Here is a 27,101-nt window from a genome sequence, read left to right as displayed (position 1 = left end):
GCGAGAGACCGCAGCTCCGCGGCGCCGCCCGGCCGCCCCCGGGCCTGCCCGCAGGAGGCGCCCGCTCGCCCGTTACCTCCCGCCCCGGGAGCCGCCGGCACCGCCGGCCCGGCCCGGCCGCCAGCGGAGCGGCTGGAGGGGCGCCCGTCACAGGCGGCGCGTTTCCACCGCGAGTGGGAGGCTGAGGTAGGGGCGGCCGCCGCGGGCCCGGGGCCTGAGGGCGGGGGCACGATATAGGCCTGGCCCCGGGGGCGGGGGCAGCGGGGGCGCCTCGGGCCTTCCCTCCCGTGAGGCGGCCGCTGCCGTCGCCTTCCCGCCCCGGGGCCCGCGCCTTGCCTCGGAGAGGGGCCGCGGGGCCGAGGAGCCGGCGGGACAGGGGCCGTGGGGCCGAAGAGCCGGCGGGACACAGGGGCCGAGGAGCCGGCGGGACAGGGGCCGTGGGGCCCTGTGGCTGGGCCCTCGCCGTGTCCACGGCAGGATGTGAGGAGCAGGCCCCAGCGCGGCTCCCGTGCTCCCTGTGAGGTGCAGTCGGTGGGAGTGAGGGGCCCAGAGCGTCGGTGGGATGAAAACTCATCGCTGACTCGGGTGGGACAAGGCCGGAGTGCGTTGTGGGCCCACGCGTGGAAGCAGCCCTGATGTAGGTTTTGCTGTTAGATGCAGCCCAGTGCAGACCAATGGGGAGCGTAAGCAAACAAAAATGCATCCAACACCTGCACTTCAGACTCAGCCCGAGCATCCAAGTGCAGCCTCAGACCTCCCTGCCTTGATTACGTGCCAGGTAAGGCAGGCTTTAATTTGACTTACGGTCTCTGACTTAAGGCTGTTGGCTTCTGCAGCATCCTTGTGCAGCCAGTGAGAAATCCTGTGGCTCCTTAATTTAGGCAGCCAAAAAAACCTCCACAGCCTTTCTCGGACTATTAAATAACACAGTTGATCTGTTCATTCTTGTTATTTATGTATATAGATACTAAACTCCTCACAAGAAAACACAGGGTAGGCAACTAGGGAGCAGGAATATATTTTTTTCCTTGTTTCTACAAAAAAACCCCATCTTTAGTGGAGGAGGTAATTGAGCTCATCATGCAACATCTCTACCTCTAACAGAAACACTGTGCAGAGCCACATTGCTGCCCAGTTTGCATATTTTCACGGTTTTCTTCTTCAGGAAAAAAGAAAGATGGGATTTTGTAACAAGGGATAGTTTCTCAGGTTAGAGTATTGTGAGCATACCGAACTGTGGCGAGCGTATGTTGTCTTCGCAGGCTCCGTTCAGTGTGCGGGCTGCTGGGTCACTTCTGCCCTGCCACTCCCAGAGCATGGTTGGATCACATTGACAGAACAGCAGTGCCCCAGATTTTGTATTCTCAGGGTGCACATTGATAAACAACTTGATATGAAAATCACTGTTACATTTAATGTAATTTTTATCCACAGAAGAGGGTGTGGTTTGTGTTTTTTTATTAAGTTGCTAGAACGTGCAGCTTGCTCATTATCTACAAACAGTGAAAAGACAGACAGCCCCTTCATGCCGTTCATTTGCATGCCCCTCTTTTGCCTGTTCTTTAGGCTTTGAAGTAGGATACTGCCTGAAGTCTTTATTGTAACATTTGACTTCAAAAGAGAGGCTACTGGGTTGGAAAGGAAGGCATTCTGGTAAGTTAATCCTTAAAAATGAAATTTGGTAAGGAGCTACTAAAGTTTAACGTGTAACAAATTTAAGGATAAATGTAATCAGTCTACCACCATATTTTTTTTGTCCTGCAGCCCGTACAAAAAGGTTGTTTGGTGGAATTATGGCAGCAAAGACAGAACAATTTATGTTTTCTCAGCCCTCTGCTTTACTATTATTATTGAAGTCGGTGGCACGCTACCATTTTAGTCTTACTAGTTGAAATATCTTAACACTTTTACTAATTATGTAACAGCTAAAGCAAAGTTTATGATTTTTTAAAATGTATCTTTTGATCTGTACAAGCTTACACTTCTAAACACACCCCGAAGTGAAATGAAATGGAGTTCTTGCGCCTACCAGCCACTGAGCTAACAGCTACTGAGGTGGGTGCAGAGAAAGCGTCTACAGCAGTAGCGTAGCGTTAACTCCTCTCGCATCTTTTCAAACTCATTACGCTGCTGTTTGCTTGTACAGACTCTGTGATCAAAGAATGCTTGCTTGCATTTCTTGGTTCTTTCAGAGGCATGGTTAATTATCTGTATTCACAGTCTAAACATTAAGCGTCAGTAACTGTGCCGGTTGCTTCAGGGCAGAGCTTGCCACATTTGTTATCAACAATAAGCAATGAGAATTAATCATCTCTCATTAATTCAGTGGTGAACAACTTCATACGGCTTTAAAAGCGGGAGATGGCCTCGCGATGCGGTACTGTGCCACTGTCGAGAGAAGCGGGTTGTTCTTGCTCTTGTTCCATGTGCACCACAGTCCCCTCGGTTTGCCAGCTTTGCTTTCGCAAACCACAGCTACATCCTGGAGCTGGTACCCACCACCCTGCTGCCTGCGCACAGGGCTCTGCACAGACACAGCAGACCTCCCACGTAATCTTTGCTTCACGAAATGGAGTTGGCATCTGGATAGTTTGCTACTTGTCCAGACACAACTCTTGCTTTGTCACACCCAATTAATGCATTAATTCTGAATCACACTGATAGACTTGTGCTCACAGGCAGAACTTAAGCACAAGAACTCACTGCACTAAAGTATTTCCAAAATTAATATCCATGAGTAATTCCGCATAAATGAGTAGTGCCATTCAGTTTGTGATGGAGGCCTTTCTCTCCTAGGCAAGGATAGGAAACATTTTAAAATAAATGCATACACCAGTTACCAGAAAACTCTGCTATGAACTGTGACAACTGTTTATAAGACATTGTTGCCAATTAATGGCATTTGTCCCCAGGATAACACAGGCTGGTTTTCCTTTAATCCTGAAGACTATATGGCCATAACTTGGAAGTAAACAAGCATGAAACCAGCATGGCCACAGCCTATAATCCTCAGACTTCACCTTTTCATTGGCCAGCGGCTAAGAGAACCTTGTAAATTTAAGAATATTCCACAGCGTGTCTGCCTTAAGGAATCTGATTTAGAGGCTTAATCTCCATAGGTTTTATGATTCATCACATTTGATAGACAGGAGAACTATGAAATATGGCCCATGTGCACTGCTGTAACTCCACTGACATTAGACATCTATCATCAACTACCATTTGTATTCTACTTCTTAAGTATTTATATCTCCCATTATTGAATTCCTCACAATCTTTAAATATATTTCTCTCCTCAACAACTTAATGAGGTCAGGAAGAACTGTCACAGTCAGAAGACTGAACAAAGAGCATGTGCTGCTCTGGGCTTGCAGGAAGACTGTGATAGAGAAACTGAGAACACCTCATGTCAGCACTGTGCTGGGCACCCTGGCCCACTGCATCATGCTTCTTTTCATTTGCACGCTGTTTGTTTGCTAATAAAATTTAATACAGAACGTTCCCACTTGAAGACATCTCAGCTGTCAAAATACAACACTAAATGAGTTGCTGTTTAAAAGAGTTTTATAGACAAGTAGGTGGGCCTCGAGTACTTTCAAAGTAGAGCTGAAGACCATATATTGCAGCGCTCCTAAGGAGGAGCTGTCACAACATGTTGATATGCAGGTTGGGGGTGAATTAGTTTTGGGTCTTTGTATTTTCTTACAAAAGGCTGTGCTGCTCTTACTATGTGCACCACAAATGCCAACAACTGCTTTACGAATGCATCTACAGTTGAGCTTTGTCCTTTGGAGCATCACACTTTATCTAGGGTCTTCATTTATATTCATCAGCGAGGATGAAAATAAAATTTAGCTTTAATTCAAAGGCTAATTTAGATTTCAGTATATGATTAACATTTCACACACACACAAACACACATCAAAGTCAAGCATGAGCATAAATCTTTGCAGGACTACGGCCGAAACATTTTTAAGTGTCCATTTAATAAGTTTTATATAAAGGATTATTCTTACACGGGCCTTAACTAGGTAAATCTTGACACAGCTAAGTCTCTCTCTAGATATAATTATTCATTTTCTTACTTTTCATCTAGCTTCTACGCTATACACTGTTATCTAATTCTAGAGCTCGGGTACAAATACAGTTCACTAACTAAATACCACATAATGCTTCTGCATGTGTGTTTATAGCAGCAGCAGCAGTATTTGGCAAACAATCTCAAAAAGCAAGCTTTCAGGAAAACATGTAACAGCAGCAACTGTATATCTGGTAAAACAAACCATTAGAAGATAATCAACAGTCAAGCATAAAAAGCTGTACTAAGTCATAAATTACTGCAATACACACAGGAAAAATACTATTTTTTCCATTAAAATACCATCATTCAGCTACAGCAAACAAATTAGTCCACTTAAGACAGAGCGGAATCACCAGAACTTTAATACTATATTTCTGGCATGTAACATATACATAACTAAACAGTTAAAAAACATATAGAAGTGTAGTATACATAATGTAAATGCAGTCTTGCTGTGGAGCGTGTCTATCAGTATATTCACAGTACCAGTCATAACGTTTGCTAGCAAGAAAAACAGTAATTGGTTTTTATTAATAGCGCTAATCAGGCAAAGGTGTGACAGCTTGCCTTCCCTTCCGATAGGCATGGCCTCCGGTTCATGCTTTCTACCAGTATTAGGGGACCTTACAACATTCCAGCAACAGGGCACGCTGGACCCCTTCACAAGAAGCTTTGTGAACACCAGCATGAGATCAGTCACTACAAACCAGGTAAATAAAGTCAGGCAGTGAGCAACCACCCATATGCAAAAAGACAGATTAGCCATCCGGCGGGACACAGGCTCCGCGTACACTTGCGACACATGAAGAAATACGAAGAGCACGAGAACTGTGAGCAGTGAGAAACACACTGCTTCAATCCAGCCTTTGACTGAGTTTCTGCACTTCCGCAGGCAGAGTCCCACTTGGACACTCGCCATATATATGGCTAGGTAGCCAAACAGAGAGAGCAGTCCTTCCCTGTTGGCATTTAAAAAGCCAACCCTAGTATTTCTGCCATTGCTCCCGTGCAAGATAAACATCTTCAGAGAGGTAGCATTAAGAATAAGCTGATAAAGCACAGCGAGATTTATAGCCACAATCCAAGAGTTCTTTTTTGGAAATATGGCTAAAAGTAGTGAAGCTGCAAGCCTCACAAATGCTAGGGTAAAGAAAAAATTCCAGTGCACTCCATACTCTGAAGTATGTTCATGGTACTCTATAGATTTAACACTAAGCAGTCGTCCAATGCCAAGAAAAATCAGTGGCCAAACGGAGGAGAACTGCCTGGCCAGACTGGAAAATCTTGGTTGCGTCACAGGAGACTTTTGTCTAACTTCAGGACAAACAAGAGCGTTGCCAAAAATAAAAGCTCCAACCCCCAAATCCATAACTCCTGTTCCATAGGTCTCGGCTTTGGCGTAGCGCCTTGGATACTGTGGGAAATCCACTGCTAAAATGCTGATTGATGTCAACACATTGATGTAAACACGAAACACAGTTACTGCTGGAATGTATTCCGGATCCAAGTACATCTTTTGGAAGTCTTTTACAATTTGCCTAAAAGACACTCTGGTCTTGCGTTTCCTTTGGCTGTATATTTTAGAAAATACTCCAGCACAGAAGGCCGCAATGATAGCTGGCATGAAAAAGATGATGGGAGACAAGACTGTACAGGAGAAGAGGAGGGGAGATACTAGCACAAGGAAGTCTAGCAGCAGGCTCTGTTTCCTTGAACTCAAAGGTTTGCCATAGTTGAGGTAATACAAAATCAAGAGGAGTCCCCTGCAGAGCAGGCAGAGCGGAGGCAGGGACAAGCCCACGGAGATTTCCAGCAAACTCGTCCCGTTTAAGTTGCTGATAAAGGCTTCCTTCAGGTGCCTTGGCGACATCCTTCCTCTGAAAAGCACAAACGGGCGCTTGCCTTAGTTTTGTAAGACGGGGTGGTAGAACTTCACCAGACTGAATCTGCCGGACGGGCTGACGGGCACGCAGGGATCTCGGGAGCTTCCCGGTCACCCGGCGGGAGGAGCACAGGGCGCTGCCCCCGCCGCCGGCCCTCACCGAGCTCCCATCGCCGCCTGCGCTGCTCCGGGAGCCCGCACGGGCTCCTGCGGAAGATGGCGAAACGCCCAGTGCGGGGCTGAACGTTCACACCGTGGGTAGCCCCGCCGCGTTCTCCGGAGCGTTAACGAAACGGACACAGAAACCCGCGACCCAGACGAGGCCCGTGCCACGGGCAGCGCAGCGGAACCGGCGGCTGACGGCCTTGCTAGAGGGGCCCGGTCCCACCGCGGTGCCGCCGCAAGCCGGGGCACGCCAGGCGTTAAAAGCAGGAATCGGGAATGCGGGGCTGCCGGTCTGTCCGCTTCGCCCGCACGGGCTTCGCTGGGGGAGCTTACCGGTGCGGAGCCGGAGCCCCCGGGCCGGCCGCGCTTTGTGCGGTGGGCAGCGGCCTGCTCTTCCGCCGCGCTGGGCCCGCCCCGGCCCCGCCCGCCCCGGCCCCGCCTCCTCCGGCCGCCGCCGCCGCCCGCTGCCGCCGCCCGCTGCCGCCAGCCGTGAGTGCGCGCTGCCCGCCGGGCCCGCCGCGGGAACACGCGTGGGGCTGGGGCGGCCGCGGGGGGTGGGGGGGGGTGGGGTGCCCGCGGGGAGGGCCCCGGGGGGCGGCGGGAGCCGGGGGGCGGCGGGGCTGGCACGACGAGCGGGCGGCACGCGTGGCACTGCGGCGGGCCGGGGCGCTGCTCCTGGGCACCGCCGGCAGAGTGGTCCCGAAGGGGGGTTGCGTGCCAGGCGAGAGCGGAACAGGAATAATAGCATGGAAAATAGCATCGAATGAGAATAGAATAGGAATAAAATTACAGTAAAAATAGAATAGAATAGAAATGGAATACAAACAGACTAGACTGGAAAAAGAAAAGAAAAATAAAAGTACTGGCAGTCTCAGCTGCTGGAAGGCAGCCAAATTCTCCCTGGTGATGTGACTGCAGCCCCCGTTTGCCACCGAGGGCCAGCAGAGGACACAGGAGGAGGACAGCAAGCGCATCTGGTTTCTCCTGCAACACAGTTCCCCGCGTCACTCCTCTTCCAGGAGCACTAGCGTCTCTGACACTGTCAGACCCACACATCTTTCCCATTTGTCCCAACAGGAGGAATTTAACAAAGTTGCAGTTTCTTGCCAAGAAACCTTGCTTTATTAATTCAAGAGAAACAAAACATTTTATTCCTGATGTAAGGAAAGATGTATTATTCCCTCCAAATGAGCTTTATTTGCTTAATGTATGACTATTACTCTGACAGCGCGGGTAGGCTTCCTAGCTCCAGCGTCACTTGCGCCCCACCGGGATCGGTAATTCTGTCTGAAGCCTTCAGGCTCTGCTTGTGGAACCTGCCAGAGAATGACATGTCCAGATTTATTTTGTTGTAAATGCCTTTTTTAATTTTTATTTTTTTATTTCAGTCTGATTTGAACAAGCTATCGTAAAGGCCCCCTCCAGCGTTCTCATCCATAGGGCTGGGACAAGATGCCAAAGCAGGTAAAAAGAAAACCAGGAGTTGTGCATGCTAATTAAATTTTACTGCCAGGAAAGAATTCTTGGCTTGTTACCATGCAGTCAAGATTTGGTAACTGCTAATGGATATTCACCCGGACTTGACTGGACCTATTAACTGTGGTTTTGAGCTGTGTTACTAACGCCAGCTAGCAACTTTTGTTATGCCATTGGCTTTAACGGGGCAGGTGTTGATGCATGTAGCAAGCACATCCTTAAGGGTATTTTTCCAGTAAAATTCATGGACACGTGAGCAATGCAGTGTAGGCATCAGAAATGATTGTATTTTCAAATCCTTTTTTTCTTTTGGCTAAGTGATTGCCATCTCTTCTCAAAGAAGCAACGTTGAGTAGGAGGGTACAGGGGAGCAAAAATAAAAAATGAGCCCTTTCTCAGGTCTTGCAGTGTCCGCTGCACAATGGACTTCAGTTGGCTGGTGCCAGCATAATGCAGCGAACACATGGGAGGGTACAGAAGAATGGGCAGTTGGCAGAATCTCATCTTGTCCATGAAGTACTTCATAATTGTGTGCGCCTGCTCTCTGTGAAAGCTCAAGCTTCTCAATGTTCATTCAGAGGAGAAAACCAGAAGTCACTTGGATGGCAATGCTTAACTCCTTCGCTAAGCTTTTTGTCTGTCCCTTTGCTGTGTAAAATTTTGCATTACTGGAAATGAACTACTTATGCTGTCTGAAAAAGATAATAATGCTCCTAAATGAGTACATTATTGTAGCTTTATTTTTTTTTTTTTAGAAATGCATTAATGGGGGTTTTGCAGTATATTTTCTGCTGTATTAATGGGCTTAGCTCATGTAGTGGGAATGCTGCTAACTAAATATAGCACTTTTTCTGTATAAACAAGGTGATGCTGTTCATTGACTTGGTTAACTTGTAAAGAATTGCAGATTTATGCTACTAAATGTAAATGAGGGGTTACTTTGGAAAACTTTCTGTCAAGGAGAAGGAGAACAGAAAAGGAATACCTGGAATGCAAAAATCAGGACTGGGATCTTTTCCCTTCTTCGTTCTCTCTTCTAGCCACTCTCTTCTTCCCCCCCAGAAATGACAAACAGAACCTGAAATCTCCCTTCTGGCCAAGCTTTCCATTACGTTTGTACAACAGAAGTGTCCTTCCAACTAATGGTGTCAAGGACATGGGAGCCCAGAGGCTAGGATTTAAATACTTTAAGTGATTCGAAGGGGACAAATCTTCACCTAATGCAGGCCAGCTCCTGTAACACCGCCATTTCTTTCCCCTGGCTGCCACGCCTGCGCTCTGCAACGTCACCCTTGGGGCCCTCAATCTCTGCTCTAAAAATAAGTCTTTTTTTAGGAAAACTGCATTTGTGTTGGACCACAGTAGCATTCATCTCTACCTTAGCCTCTGCAACCAGGCCTTCCTGCTGCCCAAGGCAGCCTTTGCATTGAATGCATGACACTCACAGGCTTAGAAACATGCCAGTTAAGAGCATCGTTAAGGGTGTGCTGAACAACCTGCAAAATAGCAGGCGCCAGGTAGTGCGAGTGGAAGGACACATTCTTTCCAAGTGCCTTTGCTTACAGCCAGAATTACCCGCGATGAATTCAGTTTACAGACAGTGTTGTCAGCTGCTATCTCTCATGTGCTAGATAATAATAACTTTCTAAAAACAGAGCGCCCCATGGGAACCATTGATGCAGAGGGAAGGCAGGCGAGGAAGAGTAGCTCTAACATACCAAGTTATGACTCTTGCCAAGACCAAACTTCTGTTACATGGAAGCAATAGAAGAGCTATAAACTATAGCTGGTGAGGTGCAAGTCCAGCTATATTCAGCCTTTGACTGGCGCTGATCTGACATCCTTTCCAGGAAAAAGGCCAAAATGAAGATTCTATCACCCAGAATGACCTCAGTGAATCACTTGAAGAAGAAGTTAGAGCGTTCCTCGGTGATGAAGAGAAACTGCATCTTTTTGATGACCTCACGAAAGTTAATCCGGTGACAACTACAACAGGTAAGCTGCCAGCCAGGAGAGCATCTCCTGAGGAGTCACATTCCCTGGTGGCTACTAATATATGGTAGTTGCTGTTCTCCTTGGATTAATACTGTCATTAACACAGTAGTTAAAAATTCAAAGCTTACTAAAGCCTATTCAGAGCCTTAGAAAGTCACATTTGGCTTGGTTGAATTTTTTTCAAGATACTTTTATTGTAGATTTAGCCATGCTGATCTGTTACCAAGCTCTGCATGCAGAGGCCACGTTTGTGGTGTTGGTTCAGGTAGCCAGGGTATGACTGAGAGTTAATGCTACTGAAGGATTCCAGCATGACCTTGTGATTGCAGTTTGGTGGTATAGGAACATATCAGAAAACGAGTCTCTAACTGAGATTCAAAATATATCCATGAAATTGGTTTTGAAAAGTAAATTCCTCACTTGTCTTTTGAAGATAACCTTTTGAAGATGAAGAAAAGCAGACAGGGAATTCTTGCCTCTGTCTGTTCTGCAAGTGAACAGATTTGCTTTCTAGGACTGATTGTGTGAAACCTCATAAAAGCACAGGATTTATTGGATGGAATAGTTAGCAGATCCCTTAGGATTTTTAAAAATAAGGGCAATTCTTTAAGACATCGTTATGTATATTAGACCTGTATCCCTCTCTTGATCACTTCATTCTCTATTAAACCTAATAGGTGAGGTATCTGAAGGCTTTTGTTACAAACAGGCACAGGAAGAGTCAAATACACAAATACATATGATGCTAACAGAAGGTGTGTCTTTCAGTTCTGAAATGTCTTCAAGCAAGATACAGAGTGAACTTGTTTTACACAAATGCTGGCTGCAGCCTGGTGGCTTTGAATCCATTTCAGCCTGTCTCCTGCCTCTACTCACCTGAGCTTATGAGAGAGTACCATGTTGCACTTCGTCCTCAGGTAATCCTTAGATTTGAAATAACTGTCCTTCTGCAGAACCCAGATGTCAAGTTCTTCAAATCCATGTAAGCAAAATAATCCTAAAGGATAAAACCCATTTCTAGTGAAACATTAAAAGAGCAGTACTGTTTTCAGAGAAACGCGAGAAGACATTTGCTGTTGAACTGTGTACTTACCGTTCTCTTAAATATGAATATTCTTTTTTACTGCCAGGATTTAAAACCTCACATCTTTGCAGTGGCTGAGCAAACCTACAGAAACGTCCAAAGCCAGATAGACCCTGTAAACCAGTCAATAATTGTGAGTGGAGAAAGCGGTGCTGGGAAGGTAAAGGTGATTCTTTTTTTCTGACATTGCTCTTAAGTTTTGAGATTTGCTAGAGCACGTAGCCAGTCTGCTCTAGCACAACTCTTGAAATATGCATAAAGCATTAAGTGATGGCTGCAGTTACACAGACTCTACTTAATATAGCTGCTCTTTAGGTGACATCTGTAATTTCTGGGAGGGCTGGATTTGAATCGTTCCAACCAGAATTGCACCTGAGTTCTCACCCTAGTCTGTCAGGGAGCTAGTGTGGGTCTCAGCAAGCCCTCCGCAGAGACCTGGAAGAAGTGGAAAGTTCAGATCCTATCCTAGGCCCTTCTGTAATGGTCCATCCCTATTCAGGAAGATATTGAGGATATTTTTAAGCCTGAGAACAAAATGATTTGCTGAGTGTTAATGACTCAAAGTCCATTTATATTCAATTCATCTTAAGATACTAGCTGTTAATTCTAGCTGAGCTTCCAGATGGTTACATCTTGATAAAACTGCCATTCAGCAAAGCACTCCAACTCCACCAGCATTTAAATGTGTGTCTGTTGCATGTAAGCATATGCACAAAAGGTTTCCACCAAACTAGAGCTATAAACCTGACACAGTTATTATCTTTAGCATCATCGCCAGCTGCACACTGTGTTTTCAGAAGCTAGCACTGCTTCACTAACCGACATAACTAATAACATGGTGAAAACAAAGACCTTTTGTCAAGCCTCTGTCTTGCAGACCTGGACCTCTCGCTGCCTTATGAAATTCTATGCTTCTGTTGCTGCTCCAGTTATCTCCCGAAAAGGCAATGAAACTGTGGAAAGGATAGAGAAGCGAGTGTTGGATTCCAACCCTGTCATGGAAGCATTTGGTAAACAAGACTTTTTTAACCACAAAAAGAAGTAGTGGCCACTGTGTCACTGTGTGTCTTTGTTAACACACAAGTCTAAGCTAGCTCTTGGTCCTTGTCTTAAAAGACAAACTCTTCAAATACTGGAGCTATGAACAAGCACCCTTAGTATCTGTATCTCCCACATAGAAGAGTGGAACCACTCTGATCATTCTGTATCTGTCACTGGCAATTTCACAGGAAATGCATGTACCCTGCGGAATAACAACAGTAGCCGTTTTGGAAAATACATCCAGCTTCAGTTAGACAGGTAATAATTACTGTGTAAAAACCTTATCTATTGTCTTGTTCCTTTAAATCTTTGCAAGCCTGTTTCTGAAGTCTGCCATAGAATATTTTATATGTCTTTAGAACATATTTTGGTTTGCTGGCAGCTTACTTTTTTTTTTTTTTTTTCCTCCTGCAAGCTCTCACCCTGATCTCTAGAAGAGAGCAATGGAAAAACAGAGATGCAGTTAAGAACTCTGAATAAAACATTACATTAAGCTTGCACATAACTGAAGGTGAACTGCAAAGCATTCATTGTCAGTCGGTATCGTAACAACACGACACCTATTGGATTCTATGAGGAAGTTTTGTTGAAATTTTTGCTTTTTTTCCCCCTCTAGATTCCACCATCTGAGTAGTGCTTCCATTCAGACTTTCCTTTTGGAGAAGACCAGAGTTGCCTATCAGGCCCCCAATGAAAGAAACTTTCATATTTTTTATCAGGTTTGCCTTCAGTTAATTTTGCTAGCTATTTCTGACAAACAGTGGGGATGTAATCACCAGCTTTAGCACGGTTGCAGCTTTAAATATTTAACAGCTTTCCTGTCTGCCATGCTTCCAAATTAAATCATGCTCCTAGTACATTATTCTTCATTGTTTGTGAGCTGTAAATACCAAAGGCAGAAATCAGTTGTTACCTTATTTTCTGTCTCCAGATCACAAAAGGTGCTACTGCAGAGGAGAGGCTGGAATGGAACCTTCCAGAAGGGGCTCACTACCGCTGGCTGCCAAATTCTGAAAGAAACTTAGATGGTAAAGATTAGTTTCACAGACTGTCCGTTAATAATGGCTGTAACTTTCAAGGCAGGCAGGCAAAAATGTGTCTGTCCTATTAAATCCCATGACCCAGGTTGGTCAGCCAGCAGCAGACGTTTTGCAAAGCCGCTTGCATTAATGTGAATCTTTTTAAGTTTCATTGCCCTGTTAAGTGTTGTCATCTGTCTTAAAGCAGCGGTTTCTGGCCTAACGAATTTGCATCTCTCTGTGGCTATGTTTAGAAACTGTCTTGTCTTTGGATGTGCTTCAGCAACCTGCTGCCTAACTTCAGGGCCCCACAGAGTCAGTGTTAAGCCGATGACTTGGTTCTCCAGCTTGTACTCTGGGATTTACCAAAAGAGCATCAGGCTCCCTTGGTGTCCTCTGCCAATTCCAGCTAAACTGGACACGGTATAGAGTGTTCTGCTTGCCTGTGTTTGCGTGCGTGGCTTTCGTTTAAATAGAACTTGTTTGGCTTTTCAGAGGACTGCTTCGAGGTGACCAGAGATGCAATGTTTCACTTGGGCATTGACCGCTCCACCCAGAACAATATTTTCAAGGTCAGGTACAAAGCACGGTCACCACAAGGCTGCTAGTGATGGTTGGAATGTCTTTTAAGTGTGGGCTTTCTGCAGAAGTAAATCTGTATCAACGTACAGAGCACGGGTTGTTTAGTATTCCTGACTGGAGGGCCTGCAGCTACACATGAGGTTGCATAGCCAAATAGTAGATCTTAACTAAAAACCTGCACCTGTGAACTTTAGTTTTCCTTCAGCAATTGCAGCACTAGGAATTAACATAGAAGCCTGGAGTCTACTTGTTTTGTTTTGTGCAGAAATGTTTTGGCTTGTCCTGTGTGTGTGGCGAAAGGAAGGCTAAGAGGGCACTGCCTTGGAGGGCAGCTCTGTTTCAGAAAACTCAATGATTGACTGTATTTCAGGTGTTGTCAGGCCTTCTCCATCTTGGGAACGTTCAGTTCTCTAATCCAGTGGATGAATCTCAGCCTTGTGAACTAGAAGACAAAACCAAAGGTGAGGCAACAAGCGTGCTGTGCTCCAGCGTTATCTTAGTGCAGGTGCCTAATGGAAAGGATTACTATGCTCTTCTGCTTGATAGGAGACTATCAAGGTCACGGGCAACCCAAAATTTAAGCATGTTTTTGTTCTTTATTTCACAATTTCAAAGTACTGAACAAACAAAAACCTAATGCCTCATTGCTCTGAGAGATAATAGCCTTCCGTTACAGGTCAAGACAACTGCAACATTAGACAGTCATTTCAGAAGGATTATTGGCCGAACTCTTGCCCTTGATTGTAATCTTAGGTTGACATCACAAGACTTCCAGAAATCTGACCCGAAGTGGAGACCTGGGCTTTTAAAATGAAAGCTTTGAAGTTTTCATGATAAAGACTAAAACTTAGTCACAACAAATCTGTTAAATTGTGGCACAGAATATAGGTTGTTCTGTGTGTCTTTAGGAGGCTTGTGGATCTAGTTTTCCTTCAGAACTAAAATACTGTTCTGAATAGTGAAGTTCCCTACTATTATTTCCCACGTGCTGAATTCACACTACTTAATATTCAAATAGTTTTGCAGCCAGCTCAGGTTAACAAGACCTTAAATGCTTTGCTAGCAAATACTCATTCTTCTACATTTCCTTAGTATCCCCCAAATCCCCTTTTCTTCTGGTTGTGACTGTTTGATTTGTCTAGCTGCATTTAGAGGTGTCTGTTCAAAAAAGTAACAAAAGATATACCTAGAGAGTACTCTCTAAAATGCCTGCTTCAGTGTGGCAAACTTCAGACTTTTCAGTATTTCATTTTAAAATTGAACATTGAACAACATTTCGGTTGTTTCATTTTAAATAGAGTACCTAAACTTTTAGGGGTACTATACATCCCAATTAAAAGTCTGGTCTTGCAAAACTTTCTCCCAAGTTTGGGTATAAAGATCCAAAATCCACATTTAAGTTGCTGAGTTCATGGAAGTGTCAGTTTTCTGTATTATCTCTAGACCTTCCGTACCTTTGAAGGGGCCGCATCCATGTGACACTCCAGATAACCTTGCGATGGTTTTTTTTCTGAACAAGGTTTTGTGATGACTGCTGCAGATTTGCTGAAGATACCTGTCGAGGAACTACTGGAATCATTAAGAATTCGAACAATAACCGCTGGAAAACAACAAGTCTTCAAGAAGCCATGCTCCAGAGCCGAATGTGACACTAGGAGGGACTGCCTCGCCAAAGTGATTTACGCTAAGTAAGGACATGCAGGCCAGGCTGCTGTGCTAATCCATATAACTTTTGTGAGGGAACAGGGAGGCTGGAGAGATTTACTTTCCCTCACTTTCTGCTTGGACTCAGTAACATCGTAACCCTCCCTTCCCCTCTCGCCACATCCCTGATTCAGTTGTAGATAGGGACACAGAGAGATCTGCAGAGAACTGCCGTTTCATGTCAGCAGGCAGCATGCCATAATTTTTTTGTTTCTTCCACATGATACTGGTATAAACAGCAGTAAAAGATTGTTGTAACCAAGCACTTTCCAACTAACCCAGCTGTCGTTGTCTGCAGGTTGTTTGAATGGCTCGTTTTGGTCATAAATGAAAGTATCTATGCAGATCCATCGGTGTGGACCAGCTTCATAGGTATGGTTATTCACCCCTGGCTTATCTGAGGAATGGTTAAGTCCTTCAAGCTACTCCTAGAGCAAAATGCACTGTCTTCCCATATTCCTTCTAGGTTTGTTGGATGTTTACGGTTTTGAAGCCTTCCCTGAAAACAACTTGGAACAGCTTTGTATTAACTACGCCAATGAGAAACTGCAGCAGCACTTTGTAGCACACTATCTGAAGGCACAACAGGTAATACCTCACTAAGATCAAATGTGAAATAACTAATTTTAAACTAGCATCTTTTGTCTCTTTAATTGCATTTCTGTGCCTCTGGTCAGATTGCAACCTTCAGTTGAGTAAGCAATGCAACAGAACAGTAGGATGTCAGTAACAGTTGCTTTTTTAAAGAGGAGCATGTGGGGCTGTTGGTGAAATGAGACAGGTTTCTCTTGAGTACTGGAAAACTGTTTCCCATTATACAGCTCCAGTGGCTCTGTGGCCTGTTAAACTGTTTGCTTTCCCTGAAAGAGCTGAGCACTTAAAAACTAAATTCTTGAGGCAAGTGTAGCCTAAATTGAGACTCTCTTGGAAGCTGCTGGTTGATTCTCTTAAGTACAAAGTACCTAAATGGGTGAGGAGCTCCTAGACCTGAACTTGGTGCAAAGGCAGAGCGCGCAGCAGAACCTTGTAACCGGAACGCCAGCAGCACGTAGCACCGGGTGGAGGCCTCCTGCCGCAGAACAGCTTCATAAAGCTCGCTGTCATGCTGGTACCTTTAAAGACCAAAACCCACTGCGCATCGGCTCTTCTTTTGGAACGAGGAGGTACACGAGTTGTGTCGTTTCACAGCAGAGAAATTATTTGCACCATGCTAAATGCATTGTGGCCACTTGCCTAACTGGTCACACACTGCTAATCCCAGTTCTCATCTGAGTGCCCTGAAAGCTACAGAGTCCCTGCCGGGACTGCTGCTCTAATAGATGTACTTCAGTCCTCGCTAAATTCCTCCACATTACAGATTTGTTACCACAATGCTCTTTGCCATTAACTGGAATCTGGGAAATTATTTTCTTGATGGCACCTTCTGCCTCACAGCATAGTTTTGTCAATTTATTCAGGAGATAAGTATCTCTTTGACCATAACCTGTGCTTTCATACGCCCAGCCTTTTTTTTTTTTTCCTGCCTGCCCTCATTAGTATGCCAGGGGTTAATGGTCAGTGGAGATGGAAACCAAGTTCAAGCACACAATTACTTTCCTTGAAACTGATTCATGACCTCTGTTTATAGTAACCCTCCCAATTACTGCCTGCCCTCTTACCTCTCTTGATCTGGCTGTGTCCCAGCCCACTTAAACGCCATTAGCGGCTGTGCTGAGCAAGCGTTTGGCAGGAGACTTTTTAAATAACTGGCCAGAGCTTGTGCTTGTTAAACACTCCTGACAGTTTGATCTGTAATACGGCATATTGTACAAATTATTTCAACCAGTATCTTTCTCTATTTCCTTTTGGATCAGGCTTTGATTTAAATGGTGCCAAGTTAGTAAAGTCTAGTGCAGAGTGGTTGGTTTAGGGCTGTGTCCCATCTAAGGAAGGAGTTCTGCGTGTTCCTTGCCCTTCAGGGCAAAACTCAGCACAGCCAGGAGAGGCTTAGTACAACGGTAGCCTCCGTGGGTGTACTCTGTAAAGCAGCCTTGCAGCGCACTGATAAACCTGTGAGGTTCCCAAATGCTTACACAAATCATTCCAGCAGGATTTGCTGCTATATATTCAAAAGCTACCTGGGGTAGAATATCCTCCATTGTTTTTTTTCCTCAAGGTTGCCGTTGAACACGAGCTGAACTTTAGATTAGCAGACTGAGCCTGGGATTAATTTGTTAAACAGTAACCGCAGCAAACTGCACAAGACAGTGGTTATTTGAGCTGTAGTGCCCTCTGCTGCAGAATAACCAGGTTCTCTCTTACTTCAGGAAGAATATGCAGCTGAAGGCCTGCAATGGTCTTTCATAAACTACCGGGATAACCAGAACTGCCTTGATCTGATCGAGGGCAATCCGCTCAGCATTTTTTCTTTGCTGAATGAGGTAAGTGTGGATCTAGTTGTCTGCCTTCCACCTGTGCCACCAAGGAAGACGTGAACGCTGAATTAGTAGGAAACTTGTCAGCCATAACATTTCTGCCAAGCTCATTTTCAGAACAATCATGACACTGCCTCTCCTATTCCGGGTTGTGTTTTTTCCCTCTGATCCTGGATGTTCTGACTCAAATATGAAGCCTCAATTACATTATTTTGGGTTTTTTTCCCCCCAGTATTTCAGGGCTTGCATACTCAAAGCAACTCTAAAAGTAAAATGGCTATGATTTTAAAGTGTCTTAGCTTTTAAAGATAGTTCTTCATGACAAATAAGAGATGCTGCAACTTTGTCTCGTTTGCTCTGCAGGAGTGCCGTCTGAATAGATCCTCTAACACTGACCTGTTCCAAACTCGGATTGAGAAAGCCTTGTCTAATAATCAATGTTTAAGTCGAAACAAGTTCAGTAAGAAGCCTAACTTCATTATTTCACATTATGCTGGCAAAGTCTGCTATCAGCTGGCAGCAATGGTGGAGAAAAATAAGGTAGGTGCTTTCAGAAAGAACTGTGTAAAAAAAACCCAAACCAAACCATCCTACAGATCAAACGCAATTAAATCAAGGCACCACTAACAAGCACACTCAGTGATGCTTACTGGATATACATTCCTTGCTCTGAGTAGATCCTTCAGGCTGTGTAAAGGCGGGCGATGTCTTTGGTCTGATTCTCGGTCAACCATCGCTGGCACAAGCAAATGCTCTGTTAGCAGACCTTCCAGCTGAGGGACCAGCAGACCATGTATCACCAAATCAGGGCTTCTTCCATTCCTGAGACAACGCAGAAGTGTTAATGGCATCAGGACATTTCTATAATCATAAATACAGCGGTTTGTTTTTCCCCCAAATTCAGATAAGTTTATGAGAAGCAAGAGCATGGACTTCACTGATAACTCATGGAAGTACCAGGAAACTCAAGTTTTGGCCTCATTGTGCCATCAGGGAAATCACCTGCAGATATAAGGGTCCCTTGTTAGTTCTGACATCGCTACCAATTATGACAAGTGGTATTGGGTGATACAATAAGATACCATCTCTTAATTAAAAGGAAGACTTCCTAATATCTGCTGTAGACTGTCCTACGGGATTAAACTAGTCCTGAGACTTCTAGCTCGCGTCAGTGGTTTAATGAGAACAACATTAGGAGCAGTCATACATGTGACTACCTGAATCCAACTGTGAATGAACGTGTGTAGTCAGAATTGAAACTACAGCTGTGGTTAAATCAAAGCTGGCATCAAAAATACTATTCCATCTATATATGTGGAATTTTTAGTCATTTGCAAAGGTAACAGGTTTCTGGCAAAGTCCAAATGCTAATGAGTCATGTTTGTGTTCGCAGGACCCCATTCCACTAGAGCTGGTCCATGTTTTGCAGAATTCTAAGGACCCCTTGCTTCAAAAATTATTTCCTGTGACAGAAAGGAATCAAAATAACATCAAAACACAGAACAGAGCGGCTATTGTTACAGTGGTGTCAAAGTTTAAGGTACATCCTATTCAAGTTTCTGCTTTCTACTGTTATCGTCATAACTAGGTGAGGAAACAGTATAGCTGGACCAAGATCAAGTGTTGGTAAAATGAAGCAGCTGTAAAACAGAAATAACCTCAGGCTCCCGATACTCTGGGTTTTAACTCTGTCCCATTTTACCTTTTCCTTTAACACTCAGGCATCTGCCTCTTTGAGGATTCTTCCTACCTGTTCTTCTTGAGGGGTTAGCTTCAACTGATGGTCCTGCTGTAATTTTGGAAACTTCCTGAATTTGCCATCAACAATCTCACAAAAGCATCCACAGAGTGGATTTTTGCTGCTCAAGCTGTCCTCATAGAAGGGCCCTGCTAACACTGACTCTGTAAACCCATGCTTGCTAAAAATGGCTTCACTGTTTTTATAGAAGACCACTGATTAGCTAAACTACCTGCAGAGGAGTCCCTAATTAAGCCTGTAACTACCTGCAGAGGAGGAGTCCCTAATTAAGCCTCTAACCACCTGTGGAGGAGGCGTCCCTAATTAAACCTGTATTTGTTTTCTACAGAGTTCACTTGAACATCTCATGCAGATTTTGAATAGTACCACAGCACATTACATCCGGTGCATCAAGCCTAATGCTGAGTGCAAGGCGATGACTTTTAGAAGAGAAGAGGTAACTTTGCAAAAGCCTTTCCCCACCGAGTCGAGAAGCTTCCTGGAGATATTGTGCAGGGCTTTGTGTTGGGTCTTTTACGATCCTGAGTCACTTGCAAAAAGCCCTCTTCACAGCATGCTTTGAAAGCGCTTTTTCTCCTTTGGAGCTTCCCAGATAAATGGATAAATGTCCTTTCAGAATCACTGATGATGCTTGTCTAAAACAGAGCGAGTCAGCACAGCAGCCCTTCCAGATGCAACTTACACATTGCTGTATGAGAAGCTCTGTTACCAGAGCGCTCCTGGGTGATTTGGGGTGCTGCCGTCCCAGCCCTCAAAACAGATAACGGTGATCTGACTGCTCAGCAGTCCTGGTCACACGGATACCTGGACGGTGAATGCTCACAACAAAACTTTGCTTGCTCCTGGAGTCTAGTGTAGGACAAGTGAGATGAGATCAGGCAACAAGCATGTCTTTGGGAACAGAGCAGCAGATGCTAAAGCTGTAACTAGAGAACCTTATCTGACGTAAAAACAAGCAGCTGTAGTGCTGCCTTAATTTTAAACACTCAGAGAATTTGCTGATTGCATGCGAGTACTATTAAAATGCCAACACTGGCTTTTCATATTCTGCTGCATTTGGTCAGTGCAGGGGGTGTGGATACCGCGAAAGGGGGCACGGAGGGCTGTCCCCCTGCATTAGCGCTGCCGTGACCCTCCTCTGGGTGTTACTCAAAGCAGTAGCTCCAAGGCTGTGTAACCCCCTTCCCTGCCCTCTCCAGTCATTCCCTGGCCACCAGTGCAGCACCCCCTGCGCAGACCGTAGCAGCAGTTTCCACAGACAGAGGTCACCTAAACCATCTCAATTTATGCCTCAGGTTCTCATCCAGCTCCAGGCGTGTGGAATAGTCGAAGCCATCACCATCAGTGCGGCAGGCTTCCCTGTTAGGTAGGTCCAAACATCTTGAGCAGCATCTTCCATAATCCATTTCTACAGCAATTACGGCATTATTAGTTATTCAGAAGAGCTTGTAAGCAGGAAATGCAAATATTTTACAGTCCGTTTCAGACCACAAAACTACTAATTCTTTCAAAGCTGTCTGAAGAGTTCTGCTCACTACTTGCTTTTAAGCTTATTTGAGCACCTCTCTTTCATGTTTTGGGGACAAAAAAATACCTGTCACAATCTGGACTGTTGTTCTGCATTTTGGCTAGTGACACTCTGCTTGTTCAGCAAGTCCAGAAGTGCAGTAACAGCACAACAAGCAGTGCTAGCGCAACCTGCATTGAAGACAATGGGGTTCTTAAAAATACACCAAATACTATCAAAGTCCAGATGTATGTATAACACACCCCTGGTCGGAGAGCTCACTGTTCCTTTCCAGTCTGAGAAGCTGGGGAAGAGGTGTTTTGATGTAGACTGTCACGTACTAGAACTTTCTAATTGAATGTGCCTTCACAGTAACATTTTCAGCAATTAAAATTAAATTATAAATGGCATTCATCTAAGCACCGTCACCTTGAAGTGGAGCATCTCATGGCAGCCAGGCTCCTTGCTGGGCTTTCTTGCCCACCTTTAGAGGATGGAGAGAACAATGCCTGAGCTGGTCACGGTTTTGACAGCTTGGTGTCGATGGGCTGAAGCTCACCATTATCACCAACAAGCACAAGTCCCGCTCAGTCTCTGCTCCAGGCAGTCACTGCTGTTACGGGGCAATACGTGGTCTCCTACATTTCCTCAAAAGCTCTGTGCTTTGTTGCTTGTTGCTGACTACGTAGGCATCACTCTGTTTGCATTCTCTGCACTGGATCTTTGAAGCCATTCTGCAATTTCCACCCCCCAAAGGATAGGTTATTTACCATATAGTAAATGATACTTGCTTACAATTAACTGTACGTTTGTCTGTCAGGATCCCTTTCCAAAGTTTCACTGAGCGCTATGACCTACTGAGGAAATCTTGTGGATCCAACAAAAACAGAGCGTGTGATAAAAGCAACTGTCGCACTGCCGAGAAAAAAGGTATGTTTCTTTAGATAATTCCTCTGCTACCAAGTAGAATTATCACTGCATCGATCTGGTATCAAATAAATCAGATAAAATTACTGTATTTAGCACTAGGGACACCAGTATTCTCAAAATATTTTTCTAATCTGTCGCCAACTTGAGTTTCTAATTTGCCTAAACGCTTACAGCAGGCTCTCTTTTAAAATGTAAATCTTTCATCTTACTGCCATTTTTCTGTGTTCCTCTTTGTTAAAGCAATTACGGTACAATGGTGTTCAAGGTCCTCCCCTGATATAATTTGATTTAGAGTTGGTTCTTGAATAGACTTGAAGACCACTTACCTTTTTGCTTATATTCCTTCTCCTTCCTTTCTTTTTCTTCCCCACCTTGTTTTCTTGCCAAACACACTGACCTTCTAGCTTACCTGGATTCTGCTGCTTCTTCTACCTTTTGCAAACTTCTGTATGTGATTGTTTTTTCTAAGCAAGAACATGGATGGAATTTAAAAAACACAATCCAGTCTACAAGGTAACATCTCTGGTATGAACTCCTTGATGAGGCAGGTGACATGTAATACTGAAAGTTACTGCAACCCCATTTTCTCTCCCACATTAATCCCATCTTCACCCAGTGGGTCTGTTCAGTAACCAGTAAACATGGGAAGCAGGACCAGTAAGTACCAGCCTGTCAGATAAGTAAAACGGCTGGAAATCTATTCACTTTATGGAAATGAAATGAACTAAGGAAGCATAGGCTGGAAAATTACTTACACACCGTATCTTTCTCCCTCAGTTATAAACCCATTAGCTGAAATGCCTCACTGCGATAGGTTACTAGTCCTTTTTATCTTTAGCGGGTAATAAGCTGCAAACAAAGCAAAACAATTTCCTAAACATGAAAATAAGCTTTTGGTTGCCTTATCAGCCCAGCCCCCTGAACACCATCATAGTCACCAGATGTCTTCCTGTAAGCAAGAATTGCTTGTATTTGTTTTCAGTACCTTAAAATGCTCTCATCTCCTTAGAAATATTTATAGCAGAAAAGCAAACAGTATCCAGGATGGAAAGATACAAAGGCCATCAAGTTCCGGCATTGGGCATGCAGAATCTCATGCAGCATTGCCTTGAACAACACAATCTCTTTCAAGGACAGGTCTGAATTACCTCTTTTTCCAAATAGATTAATCTGGCTAACATGTTTGTCTCATAATGCAAAAAACCTGTGTACTACATCCCAGAAATGGTTTTAATAGCCACTTATTGCTGCAATAAACTCTTGCTTAGTATGTGTCCCTGTAGCTGCTTCTGATGCCCTGTGAAAGCTGCAGCATTGTGTACGATTTTTCTGTTGCCGCATCTTTCAGTACATTAATGCTGTGAGCCTGATTAGGTGCTGTTTGGTCTTTGTTCCCCACAGCTTTGAGTTTTGGGTATTTCATGAGATTTTCTTAGGACTGAGCTGCTCAAATATCTTCTTAATTGGATTGCTTTTGCTTTCTAAGTGAGAACAGCTGAGCCCTCCGTATGTGTGTTTCATTGCCTCCATCTACCCATCATGACATAACCCACGGGCAGGTTATAACAGGGGTGGTAGGGCAGCACCCAGACTCCACCCTAGGTAAAGCACACCACCACACACGCTGGTTTTCTGGCTGCTAGCACATGGCGCAACCTATGCGGTCACATTTTTCCCTTAAACACAGCTAGACCTAGTGATGTCTCTCAGCTGTCACCCCTCCCCCCCCTCCCCAAATGGCCAGGAGGTCTCAGTGTAAAGACAGTTCCTTGGTCCTGATTTCCAAATTTTGTGACACCTTCTCTTCAACGCTTCATTCACAGGCGAGACGCCAGTGGTGGATGATGACATAGCACCACGTTCTGTTGTTCTTGAGATCCTTCAGAATGTTATGGGACAAACTGCCGCTGAGCAAACAGGGGACAGAGCAGAAAACACTTCAGTGTACTGCGGCAAAACCAAAGTATTTATGGCTAATTCTGTGGTAAGAGCACTGTTTCCTTGGCTAAGAGTCCTGGAGCGTACCTGCATCACGGGGATTCTGGCACAGATTATCCTCGTGGTTTAGGCGATACTGCTGCTAATGCCAGTGCGACCAGCGTCTGGCATTTTCCTTCAGTTTATTAAACTAAATCAAACATCCAGCAGAATCCAACTATGAGAAGCACTTAGTTTAATGGCATCCTTGTTGCTAACGGACAAGGAGCTGCGCTTGTGTCTAGCATTGTCGGTGTCCTCCCGGTTCCAGTGAAGGCTTCAGCTGGTGGGCCTGGGACTCCGACAGGCCTGAGCTGCTGCTCTGGGGGCGCGGTAAGGGGCCAAGGGCACTTGTGCAAAGCCTGCGTGCTGGGAACCCCCTTCAGTGCAGCTAGTTTTAAGCCAGCTGCCACTGTGAGTGTGGGAGTGCCCGCTTTTTCTCCCCACAACAGTCTTTTCTCCCTCAGGTCTTACATTTCCATTTGACGTGTTATCTAATAAGCACTAATGAAGTGCTCTCACTTCTAAAACCCAATCCAGCAGTCTTGGCACACCAAAGTGTGCGTGTGGTTTTCTGGCAAACACCAAGAGGCTGTAGAAGGGGGAGAGTTGTGAACACAGCTCCGTGCCTGAGCGTTAACTGCAGGCTCGTGTCCCCAATGCAGCTGGAGCAACTTGAAGCTAGAAGAGCAGAGGTGTTAAATGAGAAAGCGTTTTGCATTCAGTGTTGCTGGAGGAGATTCAAGCAGAAGAAGCTAGCTAAGGAGAGATGGTCCGCGACTGTCATCCAAGCAGGTAATTTGATAAGGGTGTGGCTGACTATAATATCACAAGTAACATTTCCAGTTACACTGGGTGTTTAAAAGTGGCAGGAGTGGTTACATTAATTGAACACGGAGAAGGCTTAAGTGCCATCTCTCTTACATTGTGTGCAAGAGCTTCCGAGATGCTTTGAACTCATATTTCTTCTAATTAAATCTTCAGCTATTCGTTCCTGGTTAGCCAAGAATCGCTTCCAAAGGATGCGCGGGGCTGCTAATGTTATTAAGCATGGCTGGAGGAAATGGAAAGTAAGTACCCTGCTACAGGAAAGCACTGAAACCGAGTGACTGGGGCTTTTTAGTGTTTGAGAGGGAATATGCCTGTCAGGTAACTGTACAAACCCAATACTGCCACTTCTCCAGAAAACTCTTCTCAAGCTGAAGAGTACAAGGTGGATGCCAATCTTGTAGAGCTGCTGCTACAGGGTGGCAGCGCAGACAGCACAGTAAACTTCCTTCATGACGGGGGAAAATGTCCCAAAGGGCTCCCTCTCCTTTAAGATGCCCCCTTTTTTAGACTCCGAGTTTTGCAGTTTTAACTTCTGTTCAAGATGTTTGAGAATTTTGTTCAAGAATATTGTTCTGCATCTCTTCAGGCAAAAATGGCTGCGTTAGCAGCAGCAGAATTGGATGAGGGTGAAGAAAAGGCGTTCTCAGTTCCTGGAGCTACGGTGACCTCAGCCAAACCACCTTTCTCTTTGGAAACAACTTGGCCTCTGCAGGCAATAATTCAGTTCTGGCCTCTTGGCCTTGCCCTGGCTGCTGCACCTGTTACTGTAACGGGACTTCGGAGAGACCTGTCCCTGCTGGCGTGTCTCAAGGTGCTGCAGGAGAGCGGCAGCTGCAAGGTGGAAAGCTGTTTCTTTGGCTGCGGCATCACTTCTGTTAGAGCTCTCCCACAGGTAACCAACCTCATGCACTCGAGGCAGCAGCACAATTAAGCTCTTCCGTGCAGGAACCTGAACTCTTCTGTTGAGCGGAGCGACCGTGAAGTCTGCTCTCACGCTACCGTCTTCCTTTTCCCACGGGCTTAGGTACTGAAGGACACCGACAGCAGCAGGTCAGGTTAGGCACAGGGCTGAGCTGCGACTCTCGGCCAAGCTGGGAAACTTCTCGTGATCGCTGCCATAGGCACAAACTGATCAGAGCTCTGCTTCAGGAATGGAGAGCAGGGATCCCGACACGGGCTCTGCTCCTCCGTACCGTGTACTTTTTCTGCTTAGGGGATTCAAGCTGCACAACAGGTGAACACATGAAAAAGCATCCACCTGGGGAAAAACCTCTGGGTGCATTAATATCGCAGTAATTCTGGCAGTAACTTCACTGTGCAGACATGCACGGACCAGTCTGCGTAGAGGGTTTTCAGGGCAGAAAGCAGGGCACAACCTTGAAGTACTTAATCTCCTATGCACATGCAGAACAGTCTTGGATACCACTTACTACAGACAAGCCACAGCCTACGCTGGCTTCTCTCAGAAATTGTGCTCCAGTTACAAACCACCTGGTGCCTCTGCTTGGCTTTTTTGGTGAGAACGAGGTTGCACAAAATGATGTGTGCAGGAATGAGCCTGTGCCTGGTTACAGTTACTATGAGTAGGAAGCAGCAGTACCAAGTTCAGTACTAAATACTCAAACCTTCAGTGTTTCAGCCAATTTCAGTTCAAATTACAGTATTGATACTCGTTGTTGTAATCATTTATCTTAAATCCATTTGGCTAGGACTCCTTTGGAAGTTTGCCCTCTATCCTTACTCATTCACTAGTTAGTTATGTACTAAAGCACTACTTGGTTTGAATAGCAAAATTAGCTCAAAATCTGGCAAAAACATCAGCTGACCTCTCTGCCTCTTCTTGTAGGGCTCCATCAAGTTTCACTGTAAGAAGTCTCCCCTGCATTACGCAAACATCAGCCCCCACACAGATGCCTGTTCCATCACTGGACTTAACCAGATCTTACTGGAGAGGAAAAATCTCCTTCCGACATAGGTTCTGGCCATCTGCATATACTGTACGTTTTCCTTCAGGGAAGGGCTGTCTGCAAGCTGCTGCTTTCAAATTACTCGACGTCTGTATCTGCTGCTACCTCAAGAGCTTTCCATATTGATGCCTTGTACATATACTATACTTCAAAATCAGAATGCATAGGGGGGAACTCCTCCTCTGACACACGCACATATTAGAGGAAATACCAGCACTAGGAGAACACTCAATTAAAACAGATCAAGTGCTTTGAGCAATATATACTTGAACTGAACACTTGTGGCATTACCTGGGAGAAGTAAGAGGCTGGTAATGGGAGAGCAAATAAGGCAAATGTTTCTGGTGCATGCTGGATTCTCCCTGGGAGGCACAGCGTTGTGCCTGACCGCGAGTGCTGGGGAACACCGCAGCAGACTGCGACTGAGGAAGTGCGTGGCAGTCGGCTGTAACACTGAAGGCAGGTATCTCGGGAAAAAGCAAAACCAGACTCTTACTTTTTATCTGTATGTTCTGCCACAACCGCCATGCGTTTCTAGCACTCCCTCGTCAACAGCGTTACCCCTGCAGAGGTTCTCGTCAGATGCTCCGTCCATCTTTTTGTCGTTGAAATGGGTCTTGAAAATGTTCAGCAATTCTGTGTGTGCCACTTTGAAATAAACTGCTAAATACCTTGTAAAGGTATCTG

The 27,101-nt window shown here is 45.1% G+C and overlaps 2 protein-coding genes across 9 annotated transcripts; one reads left to right on the top strand and one right to left on the bottom strand.

The window, feature by feature from the left end:
- The first annotated feature begins 29 nt into the window (after window positions 1-29).
- On the top strand, window positions 30-27,097 carry MYO19 (myosin XIX). Of its 8 annotated transcripts, XM_055798132.1 has the most exons (28): window positions 31-186; window positions 655-778; window positions 1,567-1,653; window positions 1,976-2,055; window positions 7,517-7,592; window positions 9,455-9,599; window positions 10,368-10,516; window positions 10,730-10,843; window positions 11,561-11,693; window positions 11,913-11,982; window positions 12,341-12,443; window positions 12,656-12,752; window positions 13,239-13,315; window positions 13,696-13,786; window positions 14,845-15,013; window positions 15,328-15,401; window positions 15,496-15,617; window positions 17,336-17,449; window positions 17,807-17,983; window positions 18,837-18,983; window positions 19,531-19,638; window positions 20,498-20,568; window positions 21,530-21,639; window positions 23,463-23,623; window positions 24,282-24,411; window positions 24,601-24,686; window positions 25,034-25,339; window positions 26,294-27,097. In XM_055798132.1, the coding sequence occupies exons 5-28, from the start codon at window positions 7,581-7,583 to the stop codon at window positions 26,420-26,422; spliced, it is 2,895 nt and encodes a 964-aa protein (XP_055654107.1). In that variant the 5' UTR covers window positions 31-186; window positions 655-778; window positions 1,567-1,653; window positions 1,976-2,055; window positions 7,517-7,580; the 3' UTR covers window positions 26,423-27,097. The 8 variants fall into 8 exon arrangements, with proteins under 8 accessions (XP_055654111.1, XP_055654107.1, XP_055654105.1 ...); XM_055798130.1 differs by lacking the exon at window positions 1,567-1,653; XM_055798131.1 differs by lacking the exons at window positions 1,567-1,653; window positions 1,976-2,055.
- On the bottom strand, window positions 4,415-6,535 carry PIGW (phosphatidylinositol glycan anchor biosynthesis class W). Its single transcript, XM_005233680.4, has one exon. The coding sequence runs from the start codon at window positions 5,949-5,951 to the stop codon at window positions 4,431-4,433; it is 1,521 nt and encodes a 506-aa protein (XP_005233737.2). The 5' UTR covers window positions 5,952-6,535; the 3' UTR covers window positions 4,415-4,430.
- Window positions 27,098-27,101: the final 4 nt, after the last annotated feature.

The sequence above is a fragment of the Falco peregrinus genome, chromosome 2, assembly GCF_023634155.1.
Source record: "Falco peregrinus isolate bFalPer1 chromosome 2, bFalPer1.pri, whole genome shotgun sequence".
Taxonomy (NCBI): Eukaryota; Metazoa; Chordata; class Aves; order Falconiformes; family Falconidae; genus Falco; species Falco peregrinus.
The sequence above is the reverse complement of the archived record's forward strand: the minus strand, read 5'-3'. Positions and strand labels throughout refer to the sequence as shown.